The sequence below is a fragment of the Myxocyprinus asiaticus genome, chromosome 35 (genome assembly GCF_019703515.2).
Source record: "Myxocyprinus asiaticus isolate MX2 ecotype Aquarium Trade chromosome 35, UBuf_Myxa_2, whole genome shotgun sequence".
Lineage (NCBI taxonomy): Eukaryota > Metazoa > Chordata > Actinopteri > Cypriniformes > Catostomidae > Myxocyprinus > Myxocyprinus asiaticus.
Genome location: NC_059378.1, coordinates 9559359 through 9578456, shown reverse-complemented (window position 1 = coordinate 9578456; position 19098 = coordinate 9559359). Strand labels below are relative to the sequence as shown.

The following is a 19098-nucleotide window of genomic DNA, read 5'->3' as shown; positions in this document are numbered from 1 at the left end:
ATCAGAAAGAACTGATGAATTTACCATCCTGTTTTCTAACCAAACACACAAGGTAAGCAACACTATAATTGCTTTAAACAAACCCCTAACCCTAAGTAATAAACTTCAGTGGATAACTCGTCCCAAATCTTTTGCCATCAAACCACTTGCTGTGGACATTAATGATGTATCAAATCATGCGGCTTGTCGAGGAACGGTGTACTATTCTTTTTTCAAGTGATCAGAGTTACAATTTACTTACACTAAAACTGAAGAAGGGGCCTGAGCCATATTTAGGAAATGTCATAGAGACTTGTTGGTGGGCTCTTTTGACTTGGGTAAGTAAGCAAACACACCCTAGCAACTACATTGCAAAAAGCTAAAACCACTCAGAACACCTTAGCAACTGCCACCCACTGCATACAAATATTGTAGTGGCGGGTTTTGAATGGGCAAGCACCACTCTCATTTTCTTCATTAAATGTGAAAATCTGGTTATGTGCTTACTGTTTAAAATTAGCAAGATTAGTAAAACCATCTGAATTTATATTCAGATACCAGCACAGGCTCCTCTCAAACTCCGAGATTAGCATAAATAGGATTTACTTAAAAGTAATTTATTTGTATTATTTATTTATTCGCTTGTTTATGTGAGCTACGGGATTTAAATTTAAATGCACAGTCCATTTAAATTCACATGAAGCTTCCACAGATTAAACACGTAATAAAAACAACAGTTATAATTCTTGTGAAGTTAAGCTGGGATAATACTCCTTTTTAATAAAGTTTACTTTTGACTGTTTCAACGTTCTTTAACTCTCTGCAGAAAGAGACAATTGGTGACCTGGTAATAGTCAACGGGCAGCTCAGTCATGCTGGCACATACACCTGCACAGCCCAGACGGTGGTGGACAGCGCAGTGGCTTCAGCCAAGCTGGTTGTGAGGGGTGAGGACTTCCAACTGACTGAGCAGTGTTTAGAGGGCTGACGTGGACCTCTCTGTTTTCTTTCATTTTAGCTCAACTTGATCATTTCTGGCAACGGTCATCGCTCTGCCTTGTGAGAATCAACAAGTCATGAAATATAAGCTTAGCAGATCGGGATGTGATACCCATAAACTTGTTTCATACAGCTCTGCTGAAAACACACACACACAAAAACAGCTTAAACCAGCTTTGTCTAGCTGGTTTTCCAGCCTGGCTAGTCTGGTCACCCAGCTGACAAGTGCCCAAACTCCCTCTAAAACCAGCAAACAGACCAAGTTTAAAGGAACAGTTAACCCAAAAATGAAAATTCTCTTATCAGTTACTCACCCTCATGCCATCCCAGATGTGTATGACCTTCATTCTTCTGCTGAACACAAACAAAGAGTTTTAGAAGAATATCTCAGCTCTGTAGGTCCATACAATGCAAGTCAATGCAAGTTTACTATACATCTCCACTTTCAAACAGCCCTTCTAAGCGTTCTTTTCACCTAAAGGCCAAAGTATACTTCAGGTGTGTGTGTTGCGGATTATTCCGTACTCAGTATGTGTGACGCAAATTGCATCATCAGTACAGCTGCATGGCTTGACCGTGCACCGCCTAGATTTTCTTGACTTACGTATGCGGTCCTCGGCTGTGCACGTCATCTGCGCATATGCTGGCCAGTGACTGTACTAAAAGAGTATCACAAAGCAGCTGTAGTGCTGTAATGCGTCGAACGCGTTCGTGTTCACTCGCGGTCAGAAAAGTATACTCACAAATGTAACGCAGTCGGCCAGGTGTGATCTGATCCAGAACACGCAAAAACAAAGTATACCTGGGCCTTAAGAGTTTCTTTTGTTTTTGGTGATTCGCTTTCTTCGTGCAGATCACTACCCACTGGGCAGGGAGGAGGATTAATAGTAAAAAAGGACTTAAATATTGATCTGTTTCTCACCCACACCAATCATATTGCTTCTGAAGATATGGATTTAACCACTGGAGTCAAATGGATTACTGTTATGCTGCCTTTATGTGCTTTCTTGAGCTTCAAAGTTTTGGACCCTGTTGAGATATATTTTTCTAAAAACCTTTGTTTGTGTTCAGCAGAAGAAAGAAATTCATACACATCAGGGATGGCATGAGGGTTATTTAATGATCATTTTGGGGTGAACTATTTCTTTAAGATGGTTTAAGATGTGTGTTTTGTTTTTTTGTTTTTTGTTTATTCAGCAGGGTAGTTTTAAAAAACAAAAGCATCCGCAACAAAGCCACTTTAATCATTTATTTTGCTATGTGTCTCAGAGAAGATGAAAACTATTGTAGATTTTCTCTGGAAGCTGAAAGTTGAGACTCAACCCCTTCTCCCTCTCTTTGCAGGCCCACCAGGTCCTCCTGGAGGTTTAGTGGTGACAAGTTTCAATGACACATCTGTTGAGTTAAGATGGAGCCGTGGATATGACAACCATAGTCCCATTGGCAAATATGTCATCATTGGCCGCACTGCGAAGACTCATGACTGGAAGAGGATGAGGACAGGTGAGGTTACGGGCCACTCAGGTGTCATACAACCACACTTTTCACTTGCTGCATAATGCCCGAAAGAGAACTATTTTATTGTGCATAAGAATTAGCAATTTGCATAATATAAGATTATAAGACATCTTATAATCAAAACATGTGACAGGGTAAAAACAGTGATGGAAAGCTTAATAATATCAGGAAATGTAAAAAAAAAACTATGATTTCCAAAAAGAGAAGTCATTGGATTTTTCTATCTATTTCTAATATATAGGCTAGTATATAATATTTTGTTGTTTTGATATTGCTCTTTGTGAGTAAAAGCCAGCATGAAACATCAGTCTGTCCATTGAGGATCTTATTGAAGACATTTGTAGACTAATAAGTATAATCATTTAAAGAAATCTTCTGGTTCAATAAAAAATGTAACTCATTTGACATCATTTGTGGCATAATGTTGATTACCACAAAAAATTATTTTGACTCATCCCTCCTTTTCTTTAAAAACAGCAAAAATCAAGGTTACAGTGAGGCACTTACAATGGAAGTGAATGGGGCCAATTTTTGGAGGGTTTAAAGGCAGAAATGTGAAGCAAATAATTTTATAAAAGAACTTACATTAATCCATCTTTTAAAACTGGTATATTATTTGAGTCATAAAGTTGTTTAAATCGTAGTTTTTACGGTAATTTAGGGTTTACGGTTTACGACGTCACGTCGTCATGGCAACCAAGTTGTAAAATTGGATATTACTTTACACAGAAATGGTTAGTTTGCGATTTTATCACTCTAAAAGCATGTTAACACACATAATTTTGATGTCTTGTGGCTATACTTTTGAAACAGTGAGTATTTTAATATTTATGAATTGGCCCATTTCACTTCCATTGTAAGTTTCTCACTGTTAACCAAATTTAGATTTTTTTTAAAGAAAAGGAGGGACAAATAAAAAAAATTGTGGTAACCAGAATGATGCCACAAAGGCTGTTGGTTGAGCTGAACTTGTTTTCAACCCGAAATTTTCCTTTAAATCTGTTCATTCAAACAGACACACAAATCTTTTAAAGTGATCTCTACAAAAAATGCTTATACAGTCATGGAAATTCATTGATTAAAAAATGTGGGAACCCTGATATGATGTTAAATATAACTCTCTTGTGCATTTCCGACTTTTAAGAGCATTATGGATAGCGTCCTTCTCACTAATTGAATCTTTACATACTGTATAATTGGCCCCTCCAGACCCAACAAGCATAGAAGGAAATGCTGAGGCTGCACGTGTGACAGATCTTCGACCCTGGATGGATTATGAGTTCCAGGTCATTGCCAGCAACATCCTGGGTAGTGGAGAACCAAGCATGCCCTCCCAGACAGTCCGAACCAAACAAGCAGGTCAGACAACCATTGCAAATTTGTTAGTATTGAACAGAAATTAGAGCAGAGTGTTTCACTGTAAACTGATGTGTATTTTGTGGTGCAGCGCCAACCGTGGCACCCAGCGGACTTGGTGGAGGTGGAGGAAACCGTAATGAACTTATCATAACATGGACAGTAAGTGTCATGGACCTCTGTAGCTTTCATTTTATATTAGATTTGCTTAATGACTGTAAGTCTGTATTTAGCAGCAAGAATTGCTAACATATTAAACAATTTGGCTTTATTACACAACCTTTACCTTATATTACATAGCGGAGCAAAAAACGTTTTCTCCTGATATGAATTACAGCCCATGGCGAGGGAGTATCAGAATGGAGATGGCTTTGGTTATATCCTGGCCTTCAGAATACAAGGCGTGCCCACGTGGACGGTGGTAAGAGTGCCACACGTGGAGTCTTCACGATATGTCTACAGCAATGAGAGTCTGTCCGCCTACTGTCCCTTTGAGGTCAGAATCAAGGCCTACAACAAGAAAGGAGAAGGTCCCTTCAGCCAGATTGCTGTAGTGCACTCTGCGGAAGAGGGTGAGAAATAATAAAAAAATTTAAAGGCTTGATGTGTTATAAATCTATCCCTGTGAGGCTCATATTTTCTGTTATATTCTGGGTGGGATTGCTTACAGTGTAAACCACTAGAGACCTAGATAGTTAACTCAGCTTTCGTTTACAGGGTCATATCATGAGGAATCAAATTTTTACTTGATAATTTGAAATAAGCGAGTTCATTATAACATGTTGTAACTCTCAGAACTCAAAACTTCCTCACCTGTCCAAAAAGACCATTTATTGAAATCAAGCTGCAAAGACGGCTCGTTCTGAACTTCCCCAACTTTCTAATGTCAGACAGATGAATAAACAGGTGCATGACTGCCCACATTTACATTAACGAAGCCTATTCAGTGTTCAGCTACATAGCCTTTCCAGTCACCGTAATAATATAGTATCTATAATAGAATAGTGGAAATAGTTTTTTCTGGCACATTTGAGTGTGGACTGTTTTGTGAACCTGACACAATGCAAAGCAGGCTTTGAAAAGAGGCTGTTTTTGAAGGATAAGGCAGTGAAAAAATATATTAGAACCGACAACACACCCGCAACTCATGCATATGCTCAGAAAAGTGCTATTTCTCATTGCACGTGTGAAGAGGGCATTTACATAATTCTAAGAGTCACAGAGCGAGACAGTGTTCATTAAAAACTAAATTATGGCTGTATTTGACGCAAAAACACTAAACTGTCATTAAAAGTGGACCTTGTTTGATATGACCCCTGTATTTCCTCATAGATCATCTCTTGATTGTCATCTTAATATATTGCGGTCTCCCTTAGAACCTACCGTGTCCCCAAGAAGGATTAACGCCACTGCACTGACCGCTTTTGAAATTCAGGTGTCCTGGGACCCCATTCAGCATTTTAACATTAATGGAGTTCTTCGGGGTTATGAGGTCAGAACAAACAACATTCTTCCTTTACTTTAATCTTATGTTTGTATGTGGGTTGTAATTTTAAAAGCAGATTGATAAATGGGTCAAAGATGTGATGAGTAAAATATCAGACAATTTGACGTTTTATGAAAAGGCACATTTTGTTCAGGTCAAATGGAGTAACCCTAAGAAAACATCTTGATATTCGTGATTCAAAAATTCATGATATTTGTAAAAAATAATAATAAAAAGAAAATAGTAATAATAATAATATATACACTATCGGTCAAAAGTTTTGAAATACTTGACTGAAATGTTTCTCATGATCTTAAAAATCTTTTGTTCTGAAGGCGTATGCTAAAATGTTTGAAATTAGTTTTGTAGACAAAAATATAATTGTGCCACCATATTAATTTATTTCATTATAAAACTAAAATGTAATAAAAATGTTAAAAAAAATAATTAAAAAAAATGTTTTTGAAATTGATGACTTAGACCAAATAATAAAGAAAAGCAGCCAATAAGTGCCCAACATAGATGGGAACTCCTTCAATACTGTTTAAAAAACATCCCAGGATGATACCTCAAGAAGTTGGTTGAGAAAATGTCAAGAGTACATTTCTGCAAATTCTAGGCAAAGGGTGACTACTTTGAAAATGCTAAAATAACACAGTTTTGATTTATTTTTTATTTTGTTTAGTCACAACATAATTCCCATAGTTCCATTTATGTTATTCCATAGTTTTGATGACTTTACTATTATTCTAAAATGTGAAGAAAAAAAATTATAATAAAGAATAAGTAAGTGTTTCAAAACTTTTTACCGGTAGTGTGTGTGTGTATATCTATCTATCTATCTATCTATCTATCTATCTATCTATCTATCTATCTATCTATATATATATATTTGTAGAAAAACTATAAGTGTTTCTCAAATATTTGTCAAACCAATGTAAACAAAGATTTAATTTCTTTGAAATTAACACGTGATTTAACTCATTTTTATTACTTTGAACAACCTTATTTGTCAATGACCCAAACGTCAGCATATATAGAATGACAGAGTTGAAGGTCGTATGGTGGCACTTCTATATCATTGTTGGCAAAGTACTGCCTAATAGAGGTGCTGTTATTTGATATAGATTGTTCCCTTTTATGATCAGCATGTCTAGATTAAATAAAGCAGCATCAAACATGTGCTTTAGATAAGACACATGACCCAGCCTTAGATAAAACCACTGTCTTAAATTTAGTGGTATCAAAGGATATATTTTACAGCTGTCAATTTAAATATGATTATAATATTAATTAATTTCAAATAATCACATGTCAATATTTGTTAGAAAAGTTCCAATTTTTTCCCATATTAAAGCATTGAATAAACAAAGACACAAAAAGTGTCATTGAACATAAGCCAACAGCAATCCAGCAATCAACCTTAATATTTTTACAATTTATACAGTCTATAGACTAACATAATAGAATATACATTTTTATAATCTGTCCATCAGAAACAAAATATATGATTCTATCAGTTTTGTTTACCGACTATTATGCAAGTTTTGAGTAAAGAATTCACGCACTGGCTGTTTTGATATTAACAATACATAGTATCAGGATTGAGAATGTCCTCTTCGCTGTCTTGCTCTGGTTACAGATCCGTTACTGGCGGCAACATGAACGGGAAGCAGCAGCAGACCGGGTGAGAACGGCAGGACTTGAAAACACAGCTCGGGTGACGGGCCTGAGACCTAATACTCTCTATCACATCACCGTACTGGCCTACAACAGTGCTGGCACCGGCCCACCCTCCCCAAGAACCACAGTCATCACCAAAAAACCCCGTAAGATCATTTGCAAGCTCCGGGACTGCAGGAGGGGTGGTAGCCTAGCACAATGTGATACACACAAGTAAGACCTGTTTCTGGATCAAAATACTTTGCTGTTTCTGGAACAAAATGCCTATTAAGATATCATAGCTGTAATCCTAACATGAACCCTAACTCTAAAATGAGAGAGCAGTGATTGGTTGATAAGAATGTTGTTCCAGGAACCACAAAGGTTGTTGATCCATGTCCTGCTTGTGTAAGCTCTTGCAAACTGCTTACAAATCTTAAATAGCAATTTTTCTGTAGAAGACCTCCCTAGAATATGATTGCCAAATGAAATGTCCACCCGCCATCTCTACAGTTGACTCCAAGCTTTCTGTCTTAATTTTCATCCTCCTCCCTGTAAAGGAAATAAACTGTCACTTAATCTGGTCGCTTAACCTACTTTTGCAGATTGCTGTTACAATCGCAGAAATTTGATCTAAAGTCTAATTAAATGCTTTGATTTTGACCCAAGCAATTGTTAACTTGGACATTTTGTCTCAAATTCCTCCAGCAATCCTACATGTACTTTAACTTGTACATTTGCAATTCGTGGAAATTACAGTGTGCTTTGTGGACTTACTTTGCTCCTTTCTTCATATCTAGCCCCTAACCGTCCTCCGGGTAATGTCTCATGGAAGGTTGATGGTTCTTTGGTTACTGTGAGATGGGATCATGTTAAATCCTTGGACAATGAGTCTGCTGTGCTGGGCTACAAAGTGAGTGACATATACAGCCACCTGAAACTACGGCTGCATGTATGTTTGTGTTGGGTCATCTGTCTGTATGTCATCCGAATATTTGCTCAGATTCAGTCATTTTGATCAAAGACGAAATATATAATTTCATACCTCTGAGGTAAGTACTTAATAAATGGGCAGCCACGTGCGAAGGGGACACATGTGTTGTCACTATTTTGCTAAATTAACCCACCAACTTTAATTTGTGCCCTTTAACAAATTATGAAACATAAACTATTAAACTTCTAAAAACAGGTGATATCATGTGTATATCTCATATCTGATCTGCTGCAGAATTGAGGTCATCTTTTGTCAAGATAGCATGTCATATACCAACTCTACAAAGTAAATGAACTATCAGAAAAACACATGTCAATAAAATTTTGCTCTTGATTCTCAGATAGATTCTCTGTTATCACTCTTGAGATCTAGATAATCGTTTGACACAGTCACAGAAACATTGTGACATAGAAATTGCACGTTATCAGGCACGATCATATTTTTTTTATCAAGAAAATTTACGTTTATTTTCATTTTTTCTAGTAAGACCTTTGATATTAGGGCAAAAATAGTATTCTTGATAATCATTTTTGTATTGTTTTCCTGTAAAAATATCTAAAAATCCTTAGAACAAGATCAATTTGATTTATCTTGTTTTAGAAACAACTGCATAAGATTTTTAGGTTTTTCAGAGAATTTATTTTTAACGTGTATTTTGTCTTACTGTACTGGCAGAGTTTTTATAGTCAAAACAAGTGAAAAAATCTACCAGTGCTGAAGAAGTAATCCAAAGTATTTAGAATACATTACTGACCTTGAGTAATCTAACAGAATATGTTACAAATTAATTTTTACAGCATGTATTTTGTAATCTGTAGTGGAATACATTTCAAAAGTAACCCTCCCAACCCTGTATATATATATATTATTTTGCTAGGTCCTGTACAAGCATGAAGGAAAGTCTGCTTTGAAGATACTGGAGAAAGGCAAAACATCCATCAGTCTCCCACTACCGAAGGACAATGGTTATGTGGTTCTTGAGATCCGCTCTTGGGGAGATGGTGGAGATGGAGCAGCCCATGAGACCATTGTGTCTCGAGACTCAGGTATATGATACTTGGAAAGCAGTACTACTTTAGGAAGTACTGCTTTCCAAGAAAACATAGGCTTGGCATGTTAAAGGAACTCTGGCACTAGTATTAAGTACTAAATAAAGGAATATTTCACCCAAAAATTAGAATTCTCTCATCATTTACTCACCAGTAATCCATCTCAAACTCCTATGACTTTCTTCCGTGGAACACAAACAAAGATATTTCTGATGGAGATATGATAAGAATATATCCATACAATACAAGTAAATGGGGCCCAACACTTCCAAGCTCCAAAAAGGCAGCATAAAAGTAATTCATATGACTCCAGTGGTTTAATCCATGTCTTCTGAAGAGATATAATCATTTCTGAGTGAGAAACAGAACAAAATGTATCTCCTTTTTCACTATTAATCTGCAGTCTTCAGCACAATCATGATTTGAAGCTCGATTACACTTCCTCGCGCTCTGCGCATGCGTCAAGCGCGAGGAAGTGTAAATGTAACGTTTGGACCGCATTGTATCAATACATTCACCTCATATCTCCATCACAATATCTTCATTTGTGTTCCATGGAAGAAATTAAGTCATATGAGTTTAAGAAGGAATAAGGGTGAGTTAATGATTAGAAAATTAATACTTTTGGGTGAACTATCCCTTTAAGTCTTTGGTCTGTTTCATCCACAGGAACTGGAATGATGGTCCAGAACACAGCTGCCACTTTTGAGCCCCTCTCCGCATCAATTCTGGGGTTGACTGCACTCATTCTCATTGGCTTGTTAGGACTGTGATTTAAGCCAATGACTAGGCATTTCCCAAAAATATTACAGATAATTGAGCAGGTTTTCCTCAAAAGAGGCAGGGCTGTGGGGGGTGGGATTTTTTTGATGAGAGGGATTTTAATGGTTGAGTAGCGAAACAAGAGTGAAAGTCATTCAATTATTTTGTATAAAAAGGCTTTTTTACAAGGATGATTGGTTGTAGAATACAAGCGAGTCTTTGAGACATTTTGATTGTGTTATAAGTTTTATCACAAGAAGCTTGCCTTATGGAAACTCAAACTTAAGCAGTGGTTATGTCAGCAATCGGTTAGTTGCCACTTCTTGAACATGGTTAGCCTCAACCATGTCACACAGACAAACAACATGGTCAAGATTTGATTTCCCTAATTGGTGTAAATACACATGTGTACTGGTGAAATTTCCATACTGGACAAAAACGCAAATATCCTTTTTTTTAAACGTTGTTGCTACTTCATTACAGTATGTGGACTGCAAAATGATCCAAATGAATGTTTACTTTTTTATTGTTTTATTTATTATTTTTTGTGATTGTATGTAATGTAATGTAATTGGAGGCAAGAGCTGACCATTATTTTTATTAATAATGTTTTGTATCTTTGTAGACCTCAGAATGATTGTAGCATTCTGCCTCTCCCTTATTGTTCTACTTTTTAAAGATGAATAAGGCGGTACAACAGAAGCTGATAAAGGAGGCTTGGCTTGTCAAAGTTATCACTCTGTGTTATCTAAGTCATTATTATTGCCATTTGTCTGTTTCTCAAGTGTTACATAAATATGACGTTCATGGGTTGTGATTTAATTTCTTGGCACAAATTTCACATTAAAACAGCATAAAACTGGACATTGAACAATGCTGAAGATAACGTTCATGGACATCCAAGTTAATCATAATCCTGTTATACTGTATAATAAGGTATTGTTTGCTTCCCTACAAGGTACACGTGAAGCCATTTGTTGGCTGAAAACCTATATACAGGGATGCAAACTACTCGCTTTTCAGCTATAGCCACCTTTTCTGAAGGTGATTTGCCCAGGTTTGGTTACATTTCTACGTTAGACACTTAAAAAAAAGACACCATGGCCCCCACAGAGCCCCTCAATGAACATCGAGTCAGTCTGGGATTACATTGAGACAGAAGCAACTGAGACATCATAAACAGAAGAACTGTTGTGTGTGTTCTCTACATTAGATGCTTAAAAAAAGCTTTAAATACAACATAAAAAAGCTTACAATACAACAAACAAATCAAATTAAAATATACATCTGGGACACCTGCTATGACTTTCTCACCTTTTTCACCTCTCATGAGTTTGCATCCCTGAATATATATATATATATATATATATATATATATATATATATATATATATATATATATATATATATATATATAATTTGTATTTATTTAAGACAGGTCATTTACATTTTTATTTCAACACAGTGGCATCAACAGCTTATTATAAAATAGTTGTACATCCCTCTAATGTCCATTTTTATTTGTAATAATACAGACTTTCAGAGGCTCCTTCAGTTCAAGAAGGTAAAATTCAACACTATAAATGTTAGATTTTTTTTCTTGTATTTTATTTTCTCTTTGTAGTTTCGCTGACGCCGATTGAAAGGGGTGTTTTCATTCATTTAAAATGATACTTTTAATTGTTTGTTTTTTTATTTAGGAACCTTTGAGGGCAGCTTCAGCTAAATTAATGTATTATCATTTTATATGTTACTTTCAAGGGAAAATGTCTCGTGGTTTGAATAAATTGTTACTGTAAATATTGCTATTTTCACCTTGACAGAACACTATTACTGTATGTGTAAGAATTGTTTGATTTGAGCTGCTTAATCACTTTTACACATCATCTGCAACACTTTCTGTAACATCATTATCCAATAATTCCTTCCATATTTTGTCTACGTGATTTTAACTGTAAAGTATGCTTCATGATCACTCATTTGCATTTAGAACAGTGTTAGTCAGAAGCTGTCACACATAAAAAGCATCATCAATAGTTGTTTAGTGGTTCTAGAACCAAACACTGGTAGTAGCAGAGTAAAAGTTATATGTGAGCATGTAGAAGCACTCAAAAGTCATGCTAGGATTACAAAACCAAAACTACTGTACTGTTTAGACAAGAATGTCCTCTTCTCCTTGCGTTTGTTTTGTTCTTATGCTTACATGCATTTTGTAATCAAATTATGTGTGCACTATGTAAAATTCCAATGACTTTCTTTTTTACCACCTTTTCCTTAATGAAATCATTCTGCTGTTTCACGTTGTGTACACTTTCCTTTTTTGTTGATCCAGAGCTCCATTGCCAGGCTTTGTTCTCAGATCGGTAATGTCTCATTTTACACTATACAGAATGGCTGTATGTAAGCTTGCAGATTGCTACCTTGAAGGTCACTCAGGTTGTCAACAAGTTGTCTCATTGAACTACAGTGTACCCCAGTTGTTGTAAAGGCTGAGCCTGTCCACTGTGGACTAAATGTGAATAATGCAGCATTTGTAAATATTCTTCAATAAAAAAAAATAAAAAAAACCATTTGATTGTATTTGAGGAAACTATGTCTGGTAATTATTGGCATATTTTTTGCACACATAAATGCAGATATGCACAACCCAGCACGTACATGCTGGCTAAAATATGCCATGTAAAGTATTTTATAAGCCTAAAGAATCATGTAAATTATCTGTAAACAGTGGACATACTGTAGGTGTAATCATTCACAGTGCACAAATACCAATACCTCCACATGTATGTTTAGGGCTACATTTACATTTGACAGGCACTTTTATCCAAAGCAACTTACAGTGCCTTATTACAGGGACAAACACACAATGGTGATGGCTGTGGGGATTGAACCAACAACCTTCTGCTTATCAGTTCAGTGCTTTAGTCCACTACACCACCACCAGGCCTATATTGGCAAGCAAAGATTCTTAGATGCCTGTCATACTGTACACACACATTCTTAGTTTAAATTATACAATATGCATGTACTTGTTTCTGTGTGACTCTTCAGGTAAAAGCATTTTTTTTTTTTTTTTTTTTTTTTTTTTTTGCCACAATGGTTTAGGCAGTTTTAATGTAAATGAGAGGTTATCCCTTATACAATTAATATAAAACTAAATCTGATAATCTTTTGCCCGGATTTATTGATTTCTGATTGCTGAGCACATTGATTGCATATTTTAATCTTCTTTAAAATTGTGGATATTACATTTTGTGGTGATAAAAAAATGTCATTACTACAAAGGTAATCACACCGTACAGCAACATGCCAGTTATATGACTAGTTATTAATTTATTGCCCAAAAATGATGAAGCCAGCACTTATCGCTTGTACTTTGGAGCTATTAATAATGTATAAATATGCATGAGCATTAACAGCTCAGTCTCAGTGCAGCTGACACAGGTAAAGAGAAAAGCTTTTCAATTATTCAATGTTTAATTGTTACTTTAATAATTGTAATAGTTTGCAATAGTAAGTTATATTCATATGGTTTTGCACACAGCTAATTTTTGCTCTTTTCAACCATGAAGGTTCCACTGTGCAAAATGTACTAAGGCAGGCTAGTGAAAAAAATGTAATTTGATTTATAGTTTATTTCATTTTTTCCAGCTCAATTTCTGAAGAATACCTGTTTGGCTTCAACATCAAAATGACTAAATTAACTCTTTTAGCAGGTACATTCCATACTTATATTAAATGATATTGTATTTTACTATGAACAGTTTACTCTATACTTAACTATGTTGTCTTTTGTGTAGGGCTTGGACTCTTGCTAACACTTCAGATTGGTAAGAATCACTTATCAATACATTTTTCATTACACTAAAACTCTTTCACTGATGCTTTGTCAAAAAAAAAAAAAAAAAAAAAAAAAGAAAATTATGGATTATGGTTTATGAACTATTGCTAATATCAGAATTTCTTATAGTGGCCTCTACAAAGCTGGTGTGCTACATGGCCAACTGGGCCCAATACAGACCTGGCAATGGGAAGTTCACCCCGGAGAATGTTGATCCCTTCCTCTGCACTCATGTCATCTATTCTCTGGCCACCATCAGCCCCGAAAATGAGCTCACAACCATAGAATATAATGATGAAATCATGTACAAGTCACTAAACGACTTGAAAAATGTGTAAGCAAAGGCTGTTTCTATAGTAAATAAACAAGCATTACAGTGCATTGTAATTACGAACAAGATTTAACTAACATGAATCAAGATTTTAAAGGTTTTGGTGGTCCATGAATCAAGTTCGAGTTTTTGAGCATTTATATTTGAATCTAATTTCTAGAAATCCTCAATTGAAGACGATGCTGTCTGTTGGAGGTACAGTCAATGGCATTAGTCCGTAAGTGATACACAGTTTACATCATGTGCATGTCCTAAAACTTGAAACATATGACATACAGTGTATACATATCCACCTTCTCACTATAATTTGTGAAATAAACACAAAAATCTGAACTAAATAATTTTCATATAGTATATACTAATATATGTATATATATATATACATATATATATATACATATATATATACATATATATATATATATAAACTGTAATAGTGTGCACTTTTGATTGTTCTCTACGGAAAAACATGATTATTTCGGAGAAAAAAAATACTATGTCAGACCGGGCTGAAAGAAAATAGCTTGAAAGTCCTAGGAGCAGTTATAGTCAGAATTGTTCAATGGAAGTTTATGGGAATTTTGGATTTTTGGGTAATCTGATCAGCTAGAAAAGATACACTGAAACAACCCGAATTAGAATAGGCTGAATGCTGAGTAATGATGAGGCGTATGTGCTGTTGCTTGAAAGCTCTAGGAGGGGTTAGAGTCTCGTACAATTTGGTCTTGGCCAGGTTAGGGATTTCGAAAACACTCTAATCCAAATTTGTACAATAACAGTATGTTGGCTTTGTAAGTCAATAAAGTAAATGGATATAATTACAAAACTGCTTCAAATTTTCATTTATATCGTAATCAAGGCTTCCTCTGCCAACACATTAAACATGAGTTACTCTGCCACTCTTTGCACTCCAGATTTATTAAAATGGTGTCGACTCCAGAAACCCGCAAGGCTTTTATCCGTTCTGCAATGTTGTTCCTGCGTGCCCACAACTTTGATGGTTTGGACATTGACTGGGAATACCCTGGCCACAATGGCAGCCCACCTGAGGACAAGCAGAGGTTTACTACATTCATCAAGGTGAGAAGGCTATAAATGTTCATAAATGTTACTAATTTTGTTCGCTTGCATTAAAGATATATTTCACCCCAAAATAAAAATTCTGTCATAATTTACTCACCCTTATGTTGTTCCAAGCCTGTATTACTTACTTTCTTCCATGGAACACAAAAGATGTAAGACTAAGCAGAATGATGCATCTTTTTTCCCATAAAATGAAAGTGAATGGTGATTGAGGCTAACATTCTGCCAAACATCTCATTTTGAGTTCCATGGAAGAAAGAAATTCATACTAGTTTGGAACAACATGAGGTTGAATAAATGATGACAGAAGTTTCCTATTTTTGAGTGAACTGTCTCATTCTGTCTCTGTAATTTTTACTTTCTATGACTTTGGGACTGACTTTGTCTCTTCTGTGTGAAAATCCCCAGGAATTGAGGCTAGCAATCGAGCAGGAGGCCATAGACTTGAAGAAAACACCTTTTGTGCTGTCTTGCAGAGTTGCCGCCTTTACGTCCACTATTGAAAATGCTTATGAGATCGCTGCAGTTTCAGGGTAAGTTTGCTACAACTGAGGTCCATCAAGTTCCATCAAGCTAAAATAAGGTGAATGCACATATAAAGTATGCAAAACTTCCTCAATCTTCCCGTCATTATAGTCTGCTGGACTTCTTGAGCATCATGACCCATGAATACCACGGCCACTGGGATCCAGTGACAGGACACAACAGCCCCCTTTACCGGAGCTCCTTTGACAGTGGAAATGACGTTGACATGAACATTGTAAGTGTGACATCCATAAATTCACATTCAAAATCTAAAATAGTGTCCAATGTAAAATCTTCACTCTCTTCATTAGAACGCCTCTGTGACATACTGGCTGAATGGTGGCGCTCCTGCTGATAGAGTGCTCGTTGGCTTCCCCACATACGGACGGACATTCACACTCAAAACTGCGGACACAGGTCTCGGTGCACCAGCCAATGGCCCTGCTGGTGCCGGTCCCTACACACGTGATGCAGGATACTGGTCCTATTATGAGGTTTTAACACATTACTTCACATTTACTTAGCTAGTCCCAAAAGTATATGAAAATATATGATCAGTGGTTCTCAACTTGTTTGGACAAACAACAAAGACATGAAGTGTCGACCCAGCACTGCACAAGAAGTAACAAAAATGTCCTTAAGAACAAACATGAAATGCATTAATTTTACCATGAACTGCATAGGCCCAACAATATGCATAATTATTAACATGACACTGGCTTCCATATGACCCGCATCAACACTGCCAAATACACTGTTGGATGTATCCGATTACTAAGTAATTAGTTACTGTAATCGAATTAATTTTTATTCAAGAAAAAGAAATGTAATGCATTACATTTTAAATTCTTGAAATCAGATTACAGTTACTGACTTTCAATTAAAGTAATTGCTTTTAAGTACATTACTTGCACTAAAGTAATATGTATAACACATTTAAAATATTAATTTGTATGTATGTCTGTTAGATAGTAGGTGTCTGTGACAGCTGAAGGATGTGCGACAATGAATGAGGAAATTTAGACATTTTGAATTTGAGGGGAAAACCAAAAACTTTTCTAGGAAAAGTTATTTAGAAAGTAACTTAAAAGGAAATAATTAGTAATATGTTTACTTTTTACATTAAGTAATCAGTAAAGTAATCTGATAAAAAAAAATTTTAGGGAAGTAATTAGTAATTTGTAGCGGATTGCTTATTTTGAGTAACTTTTAGATTGAAGCATCCCTGCAATGTTCTAGGAGGGTTAGTTTATGGTTATACAAATAAAACCTAAAAAATAACCACAGGACAATGTTCTGTTTAAGTTGCCAATGACCTTTCGAAGTGTCAGCCAATGATTACCAGACAATTTGCATAAATGCAAATTCTGTTTTTTTCAAACTTCTTGAAAAGAATGTTTCATAATTGATTTTTATACGTAAATATTTACTTATTTGTTTGCAAAACTCCCGAGACCGCAGTTGTTTTAACTAATGTAAAATCAGCAAGAACATCCTAATACCTTTACATAAATGATTCCTCTTATTGCTTTCTACAACAAAAGTACTGTATCAAAGCAACTGCCAGGACTCTTTTTTTTTTTTTTTTTTTTTTTAATACAGGTTTTCAATGATTACTGTGCACACCTCCGCCTCCATTTTCACACCTCCGAGTCATGTGAAAGCCGCTTAACACATGGAACAAACACTTGGCCAAATATTATCTCAGTATTAGCCATATTACCAAGTGACAAATAAATTTGCAACAAAATACCATAAAGTTTGATTTGATGCTCAGCCTATGATGTCAACAACAAAAGATGTGGGAAGCGTTTTCTCTACCTTGTAAGCCTGTTTATTTCGCTGTCCAAACTATGCACAATTAAATGGTAAACTGCATTTTAATATTTGCATTTAGCATTGTTTTTTCCCTGCTATCTGTGACCTTATCAAAACACGATCCACCAGCTGAGAACCACTTTATTCACATCACATTAAGTGTAACACTTCACCAAATCTAGGTCCAATCATTTTGAAGTTTGACTTTGCAAGATGTGTCGGAACAACACAAAGATCATGGAATGTTTTGTGGTCCACAGATCTGCCCCATGGAATCAAGTGCCACATTGGGATGGATTGAGGAGCAGAAGGTGCCCTATGCAGTTCAAGGAAATGCTTGGGTGGGCTATGACAACCGTGAAAGCTTTGCTGCTAAGGTAAATGAATGTTTGTCTGTCAAATATGCAGAAAAATGTAAGACAAAGCAAGGTTTGACAGCTGTCCCCTTATTCTGACTACTCTTCTGTGACATTTGCTTAAACAGGTGCAGTGGCTTAACTCCATGAACTTGGGTGGAGCCTCAGTGTACACCTTAGATTTGGACGATTTTGCTGGCCGTTTCTGTTATCAAGGAGCTTACCCTCTTGTCAACCATCTGCGCAACTCATTAGGTTAATAAACACTTTGAAAGGATAATCATGTGATGATGCAGAACATTTCATTCAAGCCATACTTGTGTAGATAAAGCAGTCTGAAATTCATTCTGTCCTCTCTATTTTCACAGGTTTCCCTCCCAAACCCACCACTACACCAGGACCTACCACAACCGCCGACCCCCTCAGCTCCTTCTGTGCTGGTAAACCAGATGGTTTGTACCCCAACCCTGCTGATGAGACCACTTACTTCCATTGCTTCCGTGGAAACACATACCTGCAGAAATGCCAGCCTGGCCTGGTCTTTGTTGATTCTTGTAAATGTTGTGACTGGCCTTAAGAAGAACATCAAATATTGCAAATATTGCACTCCTTATGTTTAAATCCATTAGTCCTGTTCAATAGAGCTGTCTAGAATTCTCTTGTTGTAAAATGATTACCTCTTATTCCTTTCACTTTCAACAGAAATATTTATAGCTGTGAGATTTATTACGTCTTCTTTAAACTACATAAAGCTGTTCTTCTATAGAATAAATCAATGCTAAAGACAGAACTTTTTTATGAATAATCTCATGGAACTGTGCTGTTTTGCTCCTGTTATTCACATTATTCACAAGTTAATAAACATTCTTACCATGAAAACTTTGCCATTTTCCTTTGAATTCTTAATGGTTCTTAGCACTGCAGTCAACACACTGACTCATAACAGTCGACTCTGCTCTCATTTTACTAACAATCTGGCGACTATCAGCAATGATAACCTACTGTACCTGTAGCATTCAGTAGAACTTTTGACACCATATATGCATGAAATCAGCTAACAAAATGCTGTATTTAAAGGCTATGGGTGAGCAATGTATAATAAAATTGCTAGACTTTAGGGGTTGAAAGTGTAAATTCAAACTGCTTACATGTCGGCCTGTATGGCTGGTGCCATGGCCAACTAAGCAGACCAATATTTGGAATATATTATAGTATTATGTGGAAAATAAATTAGCTTTAAATAAATCATTGTCATGAAAAATTATGGGCTATTTCTACAGCTTGCACCTCACCCAGGCCTTCTCGTTTCAAGCCCTGTAGATTCACGTCATCCCTGACG

General features: G+C 36.0%; 2 protein-coding genes across 3 annotated transcripts in view; both read left to right on the top strand.

The window, feature by feature from the left end:
- Positions 1-11144, top strand: part of LOC127426297 (contactin-2-like) — a 49974-nt gene extending 38830 nt beyond the window's left edge. The window contains exons 14-23 of one of the 2 annotated variants that reach the window (XM_051673014.1): positions 806-926; positions 2323-2481; positions 3706-3855; positions 3944-4014; positions 4190-4424; positions 5229-5344; positions 6981-7167; positions 7801-7913; positions 8872-9040; positions 9713-11144. In XM_051673014.1, coding sequence (XP_051528974.1) covers positions 806-926; positions 2323-2481; positions 3706-3855; positions 3944-4014; positions 4190-4424; positions 5229-5344; positions 6981-7167; positions 7801-7913; positions 8872-9040; positions 9713-9816 — 1425 coding nt within the window. In that variant the 3' untranslated portion in view covers positions 9817-11144. Of the gene's footprint in view, positions 1-805; positions 927-2322; positions 2482-3705; positions 3856-3943; positions 4015-4189; positions 4425-5228; positions 5345-6980; positions 7168-7800; positions 7914-8871; positions 9041-9712 lie in introns of those variants that run through there. The other variant, XM_051673016.1, reaches the window with a different exon arrangement.
- A 2315-nt stretch (positions 11145-13459) lies between these two features.
- On the top strand, positions 13460-18638 carry LOC127426299 (acidic mammalian chitinase-like). Its single transcript, XM_051673021.1, has 11 exons — positions 13460-13521; positions 13606-13635; positions 13776-13980; positions 14138-14194; positions 14892-15057; positions 15469-15593; positions 15697-15820; positions 15897-16079; positions 17664-17780; positions 17888-18014; positions 18128-18638. Exons 1-11 carry the CDS (start codon positions 13497-13499, stop codon positions 18334-18336), a joined length of 1368 nt encoding a protein of 455 aa, XP_051528981.1. The 5' UTR covers positions 13460-13496; the 3' UTR covers positions 18337-18638.
- Positions 18639-19098: the final 460 nt, after the last annotated feature.

What these genes read in the sequence shown, in the direction of transcription:
- LOC127426299 (XM_051673021.1), top strand. Translation starts at nt 13,497, where the DNA reads ATGACTAAATTAACTCTTTTAGCAG. An exon ending in CTTGCTAACACTTCAGATTG is followed by an intron (nt 13,636 to 13,775) that starts GTAAGAATCACT and finishes AATTTCTTATAG; the next exon opens with TGGCCTCTACAAAGCTGGTG. An exon ending in CCATCTGCGCAACTCATTAG is followed by an intron (nt 18,015 to 18,127) that starts GTTAATAAACAC and finishes CTATTTTCACAG; the next exon opens with GTTTCCCTCCCAAACCCACC.